Source organism: Larus michahellis, chromosome 4 (assembly GCF_964199755.1).
Source record: "Larus michahellis chromosome 4, bLarMic1.1, whole genome shotgun sequence".
Taxonomy (NCBI): Eukaryota; Metazoa; Chordata; class Aves; order Charadriiformes; family Laridae; genus Larus; species Larus michahellis.
Genome location: NC_133899.1, coordinates 93,610,174 through 93,625,054, shown reverse-complemented (window position 1 = coordinate 93,625,054; position 14,881 = coordinate 93,610,174). Strand labels below are relative to the sequence as shown.

General features: G+C 49.9%; 1 protein-coding gene across 2 annotated transcripts in view; it reads left to right on the top strand.

Annotated features, from left to right (window-relative positions):
- CCDC9B (coiled-coil domain containing 9B) overlaps positions 1-14,881 on the top strand; it is a 51,943-nt gene that overhangs the window by 19,694 nt on the left and 17,368 nt on the right. For both annotated transcript variants that reach the window (XM_074586639.1, XM_074586638.1), the window contains 5 exons: positions 8,457-8,531; positions 11,157-11,341; positions 12,722-12,783; positions 13,297-13,350; positions 13,805-13,910. In XM_074586639.1, coding sequence (XP_074442740.1) covers positions 8,457-8,531; positions 11,157-11,341; positions 12,722-12,783; positions 13,297-13,350; positions 13,805-13,910 — 482 coding nt within the window. The remainder of the gene's footprint in view (positions 1-8,456; positions 8,532-11,156; positions 11,342-12,721; positions 12,784-13,296; positions 13,351-13,804; positions 13,911-14,881) is intronic.

Below are 14,881 nucleotides of genomic sequence, written 5' to 3'. Positions count from 1 at the left end.
TGCCAAATGTTCATGTGGCAGATGTTGCCCATTTCAGTCTAGGTGTCATGAAAACACACCTAGATATACAGTGGGATGAGACTGACCTGACCACGCCTGTGCAGTAGCTGTCCTTGAGGCTGTCAGTATAATTCTGTCATGTGCAGGGCAAGTCTCTCCGCTTCTGCTCTTGCTGGGCTTGTTTAAATACTTATCTCTGAGGTCATCAAGGCTGGGACTGCGCTAGGAGATAGCAGCAGGAGGAGTGCCTAGAATTTGGCTTCAGAACCTGAGCCCTGTTTTAAAAGTGTATGGACAGCCCTGGAAAAGGTAATACCTCGTATGCTTTTATTATGGAACACGAAATCTGAGGCTGAGGGTCCTCATACGTGGTTTTGGTGATGCCTTGCTCATATTGGCCCCAAAGCAGTTAGATTCCGAGTGTGTATGAGAGCAGGCCTACAGCTGTGCTAGCTTAAGGTCGTATCTGCCTACGCCTTTTCACATGAAGCACTGAAGATCTGATGCTTTGAATCATAGGCTGGCAAAGAGGGTGTGAGGTCCCTAATGCCTGGCAGATTGGATTTTGGTGACTCAGCGGAGGTTGGTGTCTTGGGTCTTGGTCCTGCTACTTTCAGCTCCCGCTGTGCTGCCATTCATTTAAGCTCATTCATTTAAATTCATTGCCAGTGAATGCAGTTACCTCCACATAGCAGCGCAAGGAGCTCACATAACTCTGTCAGCCCTCCTTTCCTCAGTTGTACATAGCCACAGCGGTCTCCTTCACACAGCTTGGGCTAGAAGGTAATCCTGATAATCCCCAGGAATGCGGACAACTCTGTGCTGCTCCTCCTCAGATACCAAAGTTCATTTACTCTTCCAGTTTTGGGTTTTTTTTTCCTTAATCCAAACCCAGTCGCTCGGTTGGCAGAGGGTCGGACTGAAGCTCAGGCAGCCTTCTAGCAGCAGCAGGCTGCGAGGGAGGCCTGCTAGGTGCTGGGCAAGAGTCTGCTGGTGCTGACGTCCACAGGGAGAAGGATTGTGCGGAGCCATTTGGTGCCTTCATGCCTTGGCTGAACAAGAGGAGGATCTCTGTCAGGAGAGGAAAGCCACAGAGGCTTCATATAACTCTAGCTATCAAGTAACACCACCGAGGAGCAGTATGTGCCCTCAGCATTACTTAAGACTGGAAAGAAAGATTAGTTTTGCTTGATCACCTGGTCTTCTGGCTGGACAGGTAGCCTGGCTCAACAGCAGTCCTGGACTAACATCGCTGGCAAGACCATTTAGTGATAGCATCACGCTTCTTGCTGGCACAGAAAAATTGCCCCGTTTTCTGTCCTGAGCTTTGAGGCACACCTCCCCTGGCCTCTTGGAAGCTCAGAGCGAGCAGAATGGGAGCTTGCTGCTCCCTGGAAGGCAGGGTGCTTTCGGGACCACGTGCTTGCCCAGCCTGCACAGGGGTTGCCACGGAGCACACCTCCCACGGCTGGGAAATGGAGGGGCCGGAAGAGCATGTTAATGAGCTTATTTTAAAAAAGGGCTTTCATGGGAGTATTTGTTGTTGTTCTTTGGATTCCTCTTATAATTTTGAAAAAGATAAAAAAGTGTTTGAGACTCTAGTTTCCAATACCTGTTACTAGCTGGATATGTTTCAGAGTCCAGCTGAGCTCAGGAGATTTCCTTGTTCCTGCTGATTTCCCTAGACTGATTAGGTCCTGTTCATCTCTAGTTAATGGTGATATCTTCATATTACTCTTTTAATTGTGTAACTTCGGGCAACAGCTACAACAGCCAGGACAAAATCCAGCTTTCAGTACGCAGGCATCTTACAACATGACTCAAAGGATGGGGCTGTAAGAGGGTTAAATGGTTGGATTTATCGGTCACCTCTGCAAGCTACTTTCTTCCATTCACATTTGGTCAGCCTTTTCCCAGGCTCAGTGACAGAAGCAGATGGGGCCTGAAGTGACAGGTCACGTTGGCATCTCACACAACATGCCAGCTCGGGCTGGTTGAGTCAAGGGAGATTTGGTCTGGCCCACCCTGTCGTTTCAGCTGTTCCTAAGCTGCATTAAGATTAGTGTTTTAAACAAGTGCTTCTTTTTACTGGTAGAGATAGTGCTTGAAAAATTGAAACCAGGCAAGTCCGTCTCACGTGCTGTGCCTCGGAGCGATTCTCCAAGAGGCACTGGAAGACTGCAGTGCAGAGAGAAGATCAGAGTTAGTAATACCAAAATGTATAAAATGCCGTAGTAAACAATTTTAGCCTGCAGAACTCAGTGTGTGTCGCAGGGGTGTTGAATACAGCAACTCATTTTGGAAATGGAGGCTGAATCCCACCAGCACTGTTGGAATGACAGCATCCACAGACCCTGGCAGCCCTGGGCTTCAGTTCTCCCCACATAAACAGGGTTATAGCACGCCTCTGCCATCCTAGCCGTGGTGCCACAAGCATGGGAGCAATGCCGAGTGGCTCGGCACTGCGTCACTTCAGCAAAGCCGGTAAACAGGGAACCAGCTGGTAAACAGGGAAACCTGCCCTGGTGGGCTCTGCATCCCCAAGCCACCCCAGCACCGCAGACGAGCTGGGACCTGCCCAGTGAGGGCCAGGCACAGGCAGGAGTGTTTGTGCAGCAGTGTTTGCACTAACCAAGTGTTTGCAGCAGCAGCAGCCAGCAGCACAGCGTCAGGGAAGGAGCAGAAGACCAGGGGAGCCTGCAGTCACCCCTCCCCTCCTGCACTCACCACCCCCAGGTTAGGGGCCTCCTCCACCAAGAACAGCATCTTTCTCCTTGACAGGCTTTTTCTTGCCTGAATTCTAATAGGTTTTTTTTTTTTAAGTCCATCTAAACTTTATCCCCCACAACATCTCCAGCCAGGAGCTGCAATGCATGTTTTGAAACACGCGTTCCTTTTTTTTCTTCAGACTTGTTACCTGATAACTCCACTTGATGTTTCTGCGTCAGAGGAAGCAATGCACAGATCATCCCCTGCTCACTTTCCCAAAGCACAAACGATTTTATTGACCCGTTTCACATCCCCCTTCAGCATCTCTTCTGCAGGCTTAAGAGACTGACCCTATTGAGACACGTCTGGTGAAGTAGTTCTATATTTTTGATTACTGTCATTGCCCTTGTTTGTGCCTTTGTTATTTTTACTATAGTCTTTTCATACAAGAAGACCAGAACTGTACATGGTATTCAAGCTGCGGGCTCTTCTGGATGTACTCAGTGACATAACAATGTTTCTGGCTTGTTCTCTATTCTTCTCCTAACAACTTTGCATTTTCTTTGCTTTTTTTATAAATAATTGAGCTAACATTTTCAGAGAACTAGTCACAATAACACCAAAATTTCATTCCTGAGTGTTAATCGTAGTTCAGGCTTCATTACTGTGTGTGTATATAAGAAGGGGCATTTTTCTCCATGTGAGTTATTTTGTATTATTGATATTGAATTTCATCTGTAATTTTATGATGCAGGCATTCAATGTGAAGAGATCTTTTGCAGCCCTTTCCTGGCAAATTACATTCTTTGCCCTGGATGATTTAGTATCATCAGCGAACTGTCATCTCTCTATTCAGCTCCCTTTCCAGACCATTTATGAGCATGTTGAGCAGCGCATGTTCCAGTGGCGCACCCCTGCTAATCTTCTGCCATGGAAACTGGCATTTTCTTGCCACTTTTTGTTTTCTATCCTTTAATTAGTTGATAATCCAAAAGAGAAACTTCATTTTCATCCCCAAATTGATAACTAAAAGGAGAGCCTGATGGGGTATCAGTGTTATCATATGAGTAGCTGCATGTTAGGACCTGAGCTGAGACCCCAGTTGGAGCATTAGCTTTCAGCCTCCCTTATTACCCCTGCACAGTCCATCCTTTGGGGTTTTTCGCCTCATGCCCCAGCTGGTTCCCAGCTCGTGCTGGGCTATTGGTGTTCTCTCCCCACAGAGGCCCGTGGTGCCTAGGAGAGAGGATCGCATCCATCACTCCCCTTCGGTAACATCCCGTAGCCTGGCCACTGTCAAATTTGCCTCCTCCTCTCTGCGCTTGCCAGATTTATCCTATTAAAACATTCAATGGGCATCCTCATCATCCCACATTTTTCTCTATTTTTATTCATGATGAAATTCAATAAAAAAAAAAAAAGAGACTTCCATTCTTGCTGCCCTTGGTGCTTCCAGCTAGCACCACATTGTCAGTCCCAGACCATATCGCAGCTGTGGCAGAGGCTGCCAAAGAGGAAGTGGAAGGAAAAAAAAGCTGTTCTCGTGATCTTCTTTTCCAAAACAGCCCCAGTGCCTTATATTACCCTGCCATCTTGAAACCTGTTTTTTTCTACCCGGTGAAAGACTCTGTCACTCTCTGTTAGCACCAGACCAGGCTGGGGAGACCAAATTATCCTGTCTCCTTGCAGAATGAATTAGCCTGGGCACGTCGCTCTGCTGATGCAACCTCCTGCCTTCGGTGCCGCTGCTGGCTTGGAGGTGCCACGTCTGGGACCTTTCTTCCCATCCCTGCCTGGCTGCCCCTAAATCTGCAAGCAGGGCTGGGGGTAACGCCTAATGTTTAGCACCAGTTTTCCTAAAAAGCCACTCCATGCTCTGGCAATGTTTCAGGATCATTAATGCATTAGAGCTGCAAGCTGGCAGCCCCGGACCAGCAGAGTACAATGGTTAATTAGCAGGTTACAAATCATCTTTTAAATGGACAGTTGATAGGGCTTCAGGGCTTTTAAATTGTCCTTTTATTAACAGAGTTTCCCAGGATGGTATATCAGAAATGACTGTTTGTAATCAAGAGAAACAAAAGCTGCGTTCAGGGACGTACGGAGAGGAGTCTGACTCCGGTGCTTGCATGGGAGAGGATCCAAACCTGTGGCAGGAGAAACACTTGCTTTTACATTGCAGATGGGAGGGGAAGATACGCAGAAAGGGTGAAAAATCTTTAGCTCCCTTCAGGCAGCACAATTAGTAGGCAGATTCTTCAAAAGGGTTTGAAAAAAATATCCTCTCATGTACTAGTTTCAAAAATCCTGCCCAGTGGGGGATCTGAGCGCTGGAAAACCAGCCCTAAGCTCTCAGAAAAATCTCCTCCTGCAGAAGAAATGCTGGTTCTGGTGCCAACATGTGACTGGAGGAGTGGGTACCAAAAGGTTAATTTAACACATCTGTTGGTACTTATTTTTAAAACAAGAAGACAATGAAGTAGTTCAGAGACGTCAAAGCTTTTTGTTTGAAGAACTGTTAGTATAAAACAATGCTTAACATGGCTGCACAACGGCATCAGCATCGTCACCATTGCACATTAACATTAGCTGAGTATATGTGTCTCAGGAGGTCAGACAAACCCAGAGCAGAAAGCATTTGGGATCCCAGGGCCGTATCCTGGTTAGGAGCAGGCTCTGCCCTCCCCTGCACCGGCCCCAGAGAAGTAGAGAAATCCTTGCATAAATCTCAGGATAAAGAAACTTAATCTTCTCGGTCTACTTTAGGTTTTTGCTCCCTCCTCACATCTCTTCCCCTGCTGTGCAGGAACAGTTAAACTATGAGATGATAATGTCATTGTCATATTTCATAATTTTGGGGGCGGAGAGGAGGAAGGAGGAGAAAAACATGTTTTGCTCTTCCCCATGGCCTGGGTGTGTCATAACAGGCTGACAGCAGCTCTGGGGCAGCACGGAGCGGCTGCGAAAATCTGCGCCTGAGCCAGTGCAAAAGCAAAGCTTCCAACCTAGATGATTCTATGATTCTGTGTTTTCTTAACTGCACGGTTCAGACCTGATTTCCCGGTAGGAGAGAACCAGATTTTTTTGGTCCTCTCTGTTTTCCACAGTGCCCTTTGAGAAGCAAAAATAGAAGCAGACTAAGGAAAAAGGCAGCCTGGCTTTGAGAGAGGCGTGTAAAAGGATGGAGAGTTGTACAATGTCCCTGTGACAGAGCGATTTGTGGTGTGCCCCAAAGAGCTGGTGCCCAACACAGGACAGGCTCTGGATCGCAGGTCTCCAGCCACGCAGGAGCTGCGTCTTTTCCCACGTCTCGCAGGCCGCAGCACTGTCCCTCAGCCGGGCCATCCCAGCACATCCCCTGGGTACAGGCTCGCTCTTCGCGTGGCAGAGGCAGGGCTGAAGTCAAGCTGTGCTGGGCAGGCAGAGGCACACTGCTCCCCCCGCAGCTTACGCACACCCTGGCTCAGTGCTCCGGCTGAGCGGATGCTCTGGCTTTCCGGTTCCTGTCTTCAGGGACACAATCAGGCATTGTAAAGGGTCCAGACTGAATCATTCTTTGCATGAGCTTGCAGGAGAAATATGCAGACGCAGATGAAACAATAAGCACACCCGTGCAGCTCCCTGCCTCAGTTTCCCCATCAGTTATGAGCTGTCTGGCATTTCTGAGGCAATCAGTGCTCCTTCTCTCCCATCTCTCTTCCCACATAAGGTTTCCCCTGGGACGAAGGGGCTCCAGCTCTTCTGCAGCGGCTGTACTCTTTCTAAAATGGTGTTTCTTTTACAGCTGCTTTAAAGGCTAACATCCGTCTGCACCTTGCTCCCCAGCCAGCCTCCTCAAATAAGCAAAGTTCCCAGGTTTCTGCTGATTTAATCTCTCTATAGATGCAAGGTCTCAATTTGGGGGTGCAGGGACCCAGATTCGTCAAATGGGGCTACACGAACAGTTGACTTTGAGCCTGGAGGGAGCATTTTTCGTTACATAAGTTTTCACAGCATCCTTTGGAAATAAATACCCACTATCGTCTTTCACCATATCCTGGCCAGTTTTGCAACAGGCCAGGATATGGTGGGGGGTGGCTCCTCTGAGCATAGGCCCCTCTGCATTTTTTCCCAAATCTTGGCTGAGAAATTGTAGGACAATATAGCTACCTCCTTCCTCATTATTTCCAAGGATCTGTTTACACGAGCTTCCACCTGTACTGGAGCTACACCAGCATCACACCAGTCAGGCCAGTGAAGCTGTTGTGCTCTGAGTGCAATGTCCATGAGCACTGCCTGTATGGTCACACTTCCCGCCTGCCTCAGATTTAGCACGTGCGGATTTAGCCCAGCTCGCTCCCTGTGCCATCCCACCGGGTACACAGGAGCAGGCTGGAGCGGGGTGGGTTGCCTCAGGAGGCCAGGCAGAGCCGGCAGGTATCGACTGGCATCCCGAGTTTCACACGTCCAGCCTTGTAATGCTGGGCTAAACCTGGGGCTGGCAAATGCCTGGAATGAAAGCCCTGTTCCCAGCCTGGGTTGGACCTCACCGCACTGACACTTTCTCGAACGGCTGACCTGGCAGTTTGTGCTGCGACTTTCCTCTTTGTATTTCAGTTTTGCTTGGCGGTGCAAAACAGCAGTGTGATAATCTCAGCCCCACACTCTCCCTGGCGCTGTAGCGGTTCAGCAGGGAGGGGAGTCTGGGGATGCCTCGGCTGGGCTGCAGCACGCCAGGGCCTCACCGCTCGTGACAGCGTTTGTGCGAGGCAGCCCCAGGGCTGCCATGTAGGGTTTGAAAACAGGGGGGAGGCAGCTGTGATAAATGCTGTGCCACTTGGCAGCTGCCCTGCTGCAAACCATGTGCTATGGGTGGGAGTGGGACAAGTGTCCAAGCCCCGAGCAAGCACCAACCCCTGCCCTGAGGGGCTCGGAAGCGTGGGGGGCAGGCTGGTACCCTGCCCACATCTGCCCGGCACATGCAACGGCACACAGCTCTCCTGATAGCACCGCAATAATGCTATCTAACCAGGGCAGAAAGCCTTTCTTAAAAGATATTTATGCTCTGCAGACTATTTTGCTAAGACCCACTGTCATCCCGCCCTGGCCTCAGACATGGCTGCTTCTGTATCATCAGTCCCACGCAGGGGCAGAGAAATGCCTGGCCGTGGCATGCCTCATGTTTAGTGTCTGTAGCTCATTAAGTCAGAGGGGTTAATTTTCACTTCCTGCCGGGCAGGGGGATACCAGCACTAGAGCAGAGCTTGCCAATCTGGTGGCAGCATGGCTAAACCCCGTGGAAGCAGGGATGGACCCCAGTAGAAGGGCACTGTGTTTGATGGACAAAAATCACTCCCAACTTTACCATGCTGGCTTTTAGTTGCGTCTTAGATGGGCTCCCAGCTCTCCTACAGGTGAATCGTGAGCTGAGTCTTTGGCCCAAATCTGAAAAGGTACCTGAAACTTTGCCTTGGGAAGAAAAGGGACCATACAGGACACCTCTCTGCCTCCAGCTTGGGAGGAGGACACAGGACATCTGCGGGAACACATCCCTTTTTCTTGCTTTTCTCATACATCCCTTACTTTATGACTTTTTTTTTTTTTCACATCAGTTTGATTCAAGGCCCCACAAACCAATCTTTCCTCTTTTGCTGACCTTTTCAGGGCAGTTCTTGCACGTCCTCATGGGGACAGGGTCAAGCACTGACTCCCCTGCCAGGAGTCCTTGCTTAATCCTAGAAATAATTCCTGTGTCTGTGCTCTTGCAGGCAGAGGAGAGGAGAACAGCAGAGAAGAGGAGATCAGACAGTGACAGGGGCCCAGAAAACGAGCACAACCGGAAGGTGAGTTTGGCGCCATGTCCCTTTGTGGGGGACTCTTGTCTTGGAAGAGGAAACCAGTAGGATGTGCCTCCCCACCGGTAAGAGTTGCACAGTCCTGAAGGAAGCAGCAATGTGCTCTGATGTGGTCCCCACTGTTCATCCCTCTCGTCATCCAAAGCTTTGCTGTGCAGCTAACACACCTCAAGTACAGCAGGAAAGGGGTGACAGGAGACCTGCCCTTCACACCTTGTCGTGGCCGCTGAAGTCCCTGGCACAGCAGCAGGGGTGTTACGAAGGGTGACATGTGCTCATCCCATGCTGCAGCACAGCCCTAGCTGCTTTCTCTCCCAAAAACACTTGTGGGTTGAAAGGCTCAGGCCATATTAGCTACAGTTCCTCACTTCAGCAGGAGCCGAGTAGGATGGAGGTAAATTAAAGCACAGGCCTTCCCACTGACTGTTTAATGCAAACCCTGGAGGACACGCTGGCTCCCCTGAGCCTGCAGATGCTGTTAATTAGTGGAGCACAAATTGAATAGCCCCACCTCAACATGATTCATTAGGAGGACACAGATGGTCTCTTAAACATTAATTCCAGCTGAGCCCCCCAGAGCAGAAAAGGGGAGCACGATAGCCTCGTGGTCCAGCTAACCACAGCTATACGGCAACTGAGGTGAGCCCCTGGTGAGGGACCAGCCTCCCCCCTGCTCTGTGGGCCCCACAGCCACCTCTGCATCTACCGACGAGAGAGCACGGGCACTAGCCTCGCTCTTTCCCTCCCTTTTGGCTTCCCCTTTGCTAAGGGCCAAGGTAGTGGTGCAGGGCGCTTCCCTTCCCTTCCCCTCCAGCTCTGGAGGCTGGGCCCTGCTCTCGCTAGCTGTGCGCTGCTCAGCTCCTGCGAGCTTCTCCTCTATGGGCACATCAGGATCCATCGTGGCAGGACCCTCTCTGCCTTGCCCTGCCATGGGGCTGGAAGCTGTGGGGAGCATCTCCAGGCCTGTGCCCCAACCCAGGGTCCAGTGCTTGCCCTCGCTTTCCACTGGTGCGCCTTGCCTTTCTGTGGACCTCATCTCTCCCTGCTTGGGGATGCAGTCTCAGGTTCCCCAGCTCCTGCCAGCTAAGGAATGGAGGAGCAATTACTGCCACCCCATCTCCAGCCCACGCAGGTGGGTCTCCTTGGTAACAGGGCTTTCAGTCACTCCTTCCCCGCTGCTCTGCTTTTAACAGCAGTGCAATGCTGAGGAGTTAATTCCCGTTTGGGGAAGGGGTGAGGGTTGCTGGCATGGAAGGGCACGTGTATGAAGTGATGAATTATCCGCTGGTAATTAGCACCCCAGGACGCAGCGCTGCGCTAAGCTGTTTGCTACGCAGTGTTGCTTGACAACACACCATGGCCAGTTGGCTCCTGTTTCCACCATGTCCATTAACCTGACAGCTGGGTTACCCACCTCTCTCTCTTCACGTGCTCCATCAGCTCTGAACTATCTTTTCATTAAGCTTTGAATTTTTGAACAGTGGCAGCCCTTAATCAGCCTATCATGAGGAGGAGTGATATACCAAGAGGCTGAAAGCAATGAGGGTGAAGAGCCCCTTCTCTACAGGGATGCTGCACCTGACACTTGCCCTGTGACTGTGGGCTCCCCTGGCTGTCTGGTGGTCACAGAATGCTGTCTTCCTTCTTGAGCCTGTCAGTGTGAAGGATCTCATAGGCGTAACTTTGATTTAAGTGTCCCAAAGTCCTCAGGTGGGGGGAGTCATCAGCCTGGTGCATCTTCTGTGAGAGTTTTACCTTTCAAACTCTGTTGGGAGATGTTGCAAGCATTCCAGGAACTAACTATATGCCACAGGTAAACCTTAGCAAAGTGCCTCTTCCAGGAAAAATTGACAACGTTTGGTTTTAAAACCTTCAGGTGAGCAGGAACACAGCAGGTGAAAGCCACTGTCTAATTTCTGCCTGCAGTTAAAGTGACTGCAAGTAAACTTGGGCAAATCAATCCTGTGGCCATTTGCACACAGCATTGCAGGGGCATTACAAAAGTTTGTAATCGGGTACTGAATATCTAGAATGAAAAACTACATCTTATGGCAGCTGCTTCATGGCTCAGGAGGTTAGATATCACTCCAAGAACCAAAGAAACATTGCAGTTTAGGTTAGGGAAACAGCAGTGAAGCCCCATCTCATTAAGGCAAGAGGGACATATCCAGATGGCAAAATCCAGGGATATAGGTGGAAGCAATTTTAATCCTTTGAAATGTAATCCTCTTCATGTTGTCTGGGTGAAGTGGAACAACTTTTCAGAAACACATTGCCACAAATTATCAATCATGATCATTGCTGAATATCCCTGGGAGGGGATGGTTGCTCGTTCTGATTTGGCTATGGATTCACGGTGTGGCTCCAAGCAAGCCGTGTAACATCTTCCTGCCTCGGTTTCCCTCTCTGTAAAGTCACCCAACCCTGGGACCAGTGTATTTAGGCTACGGGTAAAGCAGAGCCCTTCTGTGTGCACGTCACTTTAGAGAGAGAAGCTAAGCTTGCTCCAAGTTGTTTTCAACTATTACTGAGCATTTCTGGACAGTACAAAGCACACCGAATGCAGCTGTTTCAGACATTTTTATTAACAAGAAGCTCTTTTGCCTCCACTAGGATGGTGGGAAGTCAGTCCAGAAGGGCCCGGGGGACCTGAGTTTCCCCATGACTGGACGGGAACGCTCGGAGTACATACGCTGGAAGAGGGAGCGAGATCAGATTGACCTGGAACGACTGGCACGTCACAAGAACGCGAAGGGCGAGTGGCGACGGGCTTGGGATGTGGAGAAGTCGGAGCACATGTAGGTCCTGCACAGTCCTGGGGTGGTTTGTCTGCAGCAGGCCGTCTGAAGCCAGTGATGAGGTCTTGTGCAGATGTTTGTTGCTGATCAGATCCCACGCTGTCATGTGCCTCTCCCTGACCAAATCCACATTGCTGTCTCTTTCTCCTCCTGACCATGTCTGTCAGTGGGACCAGATATCGGAGTGATTCTCATATTTCCTTTCTGACATGAGGGCTCCTACTGAGATAGGAGATACTGTGTGCTGACAAAGATTCCCTGCTTTCGGCCCCACCAGGACATGGACTGTGGGAGGGAGGGGATTGTGAATCACTTCTGAGTCTACATCTGGAGGGTCCTCTCCATCTCCACATGGACAAATCCAATGGCAGGAGGGTGCAGCTGCCCTTCTAGAAACACGGATGGAGAAACTCGCGTTGCTAGTTCATGGGTTTTCTCATTGCCCTGCTTGTTTCTCCTTCTCCATCACAGGACAGGCCAACATGCCTAAATCCTCCACACCTCAAACTCAGCCTGTTCAGGCACTATGGTGTGAGGGGGTCACTTCAAAGGGCCACCTATGGGGGAAATGCTAGGGACAGCAATGTGGGAGAGCTCTTAGTGGGGTCTGGCACTTCCCTGCTTTAAACACTGTCCCTCTGACTGTGCTTGTTCAGCTGGGCCACACCAGTTAGAAAGCCTTGGAGGATGACGTAGCACCTGCAGCAGGATAAGGGTTTGATAGGGTGTGGTGTTAGGGGATGTTCCATAGGTTTGCTGGTAAAAGAATTTGTACAGGACAGATAGATGGGACAATCTTTTGGCTGAGGAGTGGGACCAAATACATAGATTTTCAGTCACTGAGACCCCAGTAATTGGAGGTGAATTGACTTAAGTGGGTGCTGAGTGTTGCTGGCAAGACAGCTCTGAGCCCTACTGTTCTCCTGTATATCAATTTTTAAGAGAAAAGCCATAATACAAACCAAGCAGGATTAGAAACCAACCAAACGAGTCTGATCCACGGGTCTAATCTGAGATCACAAGTCCTGAAGCTGCTTCAGATTGTGTTTAGAAGCTTGGAAAGCTCCATCTGAGCATGGTACACCTACACTACAGGCATCTATAGGCTTTGTGGATGTTCATAGAATTATATATATACATATGGGTACTGATGTAAAGGTTTTGGAGGTTCTCCTTTGGGGTAGAATTGCCTCACAGCCTCATTTCTCCTGGTTAGTGCATGCAGTTTCAGCGCCTGCTGATAAACCTGCGCATATTTGCCAGTGGGCAGGTGCAGAAGGGCCGAAGGCTGGAGCCTGCGTCGTCTCGAGGTCTCCCGTCCACGCTTTTGCACACTGGAGAGAATCATCAGGTCTGACAATGCCTGTTTTTAACCTGCAGGTTTGAAGAGGACTTTGTTAAGGATGGGGAGCCAGCCTTGGATAATCCCAGCAATAAGAAAGGTTGGCAAGGGACACCTAGACTTTGTCCTGACGCTAGTGAATGCTGATCGTGCGAATCCCAGTGCCACAGCAGCTGTCGTGGCTGTCAGTTGTGAAACTGTGCTTTCCTGGGCAAACGCCTCTGAGCGCAGTGTTGGGGTCTCAGCCCTCTCTGCTTTGCGGAGTGCTCAGGGGATGGGATTTCAGCATCTGGGTGCTAGTGCTTTTGGTCTTCCCAGGGAGAGCAGTGGCTTCTGTAACCTTGTACGACACAATACGGAGGCTCAGCACTGCCTCCTTTCCCAAACACTGGTTTGAGAGGCAATCCTATTCCAGAGCACATCATCTCTGATCCCTGTGGCACATGCTGGCTTCTTTACTAGCATAAGTCCATCACGACTCCTGTTTCTCAGGAGATGGACTGGCAGAACAAAGCTTTCCCTTGTGATGCCCTATTTGAACGTCAGGCTTTCTGCTGCGTGTCCGTTACAGAACCTCACTTACTTCTGTGCATGCTTTGCTTTGTCCTTTCAGGGGGAAGAAACGCAAGGAAATTCCAGCACAGGTCCTTTCCTCCCGACGGGAGAGGTGAGTAAACCATGTGACTTGGTTGTATCCCCCCACTAAACATCAGCACCTCTGATATGGCCTCATGGAGAGAGTTCTCTCCAGGCACTCTGGCAGATTTGGAGTGCCTTTTGGGGACATACCACATGGCCGCTCTCATAGCTGTGTGGTACAGTCTGTGCTGTGCGGCAAGGGAGAACAAGAACAAGTCTTCCAAGAACAGCACAAAGGAGATTGTATCCAAGGAATAAGTTTGAAAGTTACAATTGGAATTTGGAATAAAGAATGCAGAAGGAACACCCCTAAATTCTCAATTTGTATTTTACTTTAGAAAATACACGTACAGTATGCATTACAGCTTCAGAGGCTTCCTCCTCCAGAGGTACTTTGCAGTGATACAAGGATGTTGGGCCCTTCAGTGGTCCGTCACCTGGTTCTGCCTGCTCTTGCATGGCATTTCCAATCTGTCTTCTAGGTGGAGGACAGCATGGAGTGAATGTGAGCGATCCTGGTGTGAAAGCAGTACCTGCTGTGAGCAGCCGAGCCAAAGGGAAGGACAGACTGACGGGAAGAGCCAGAAGGTAAGGAGGCTGGCAGCGAAGTAGTGGCTGTGATATACCTGTCCAGGTCTCATTCCTTGCCCAATTGTGAAAAGGGACAGACAAAAAGAAGTATTGTTCCCCAACAGCACGTTTTCAGAGCGGTTCACATTGGCTGGGCCCGTGTCTGGCAGGACTTCGTTTAGTGGGGTTTGTGGTACTTGTGGGGTGCAGCATCGCTGTACTGAGCCACTGCCTCAGCTCTCTGCAGAACAGCCCAGGGGCTCGGGGCTACTGTCTCACCAGGTTTGGGTAGCACTGGCACATGCCCCAGCAAGCTTTTGAACACATCTTACCTGACTTCCAGGCACTGCTGATATGGAGGAGCAGGCTCCAAAGGTAGTTCCAACTGAACAAATAGCAATTAGGATTGATACTGTGATACAGATGTCTTTTCTTCTTAAACGACTGTTCTTAAAGAGGTGAGGAGGGAACTGGCCTGCTCCTGCCAGCTGTGGGCAGCACACAGCAATATAGTCATTTGCACAGAAGTAATTTCAGAATATCAGCAAAACCAAGTGCATTTTACAGGTTCGCCCACATCCTCCCAGGGGTCCCCCTCCCCTGCTGCTCTCCATAATTAAATTTCAGTGCAGTCTCCAGTTTCCTGGAGCCACACTGACAGTTTAATAACGCTAATCATCTTCACAGCACTGCCATGCCCTTTAGCGGGCAACAAAAGGATGAAGAGTTGATTACATACCCCAAGCCTCTTCATTTACCCAGAACACAAAACCATTCCAGTAGCTTTTAATGTTATCATTCTTCAACCGTACAGGTCAGTTATGACCACACAGTTAAAGAGATGCATCAACAGATAGGTGCTTCACAGGGGTACCCACAGCACTCCCCAGAAGAAATGAGGTAGGTGGAGGCCAGCTGCTGCTTGCTGTTACTTGGCTGAACTGAAGAGTGTTGGGCAGGGGCTGCGTGTGCAGGATTCTGCTGTCAGG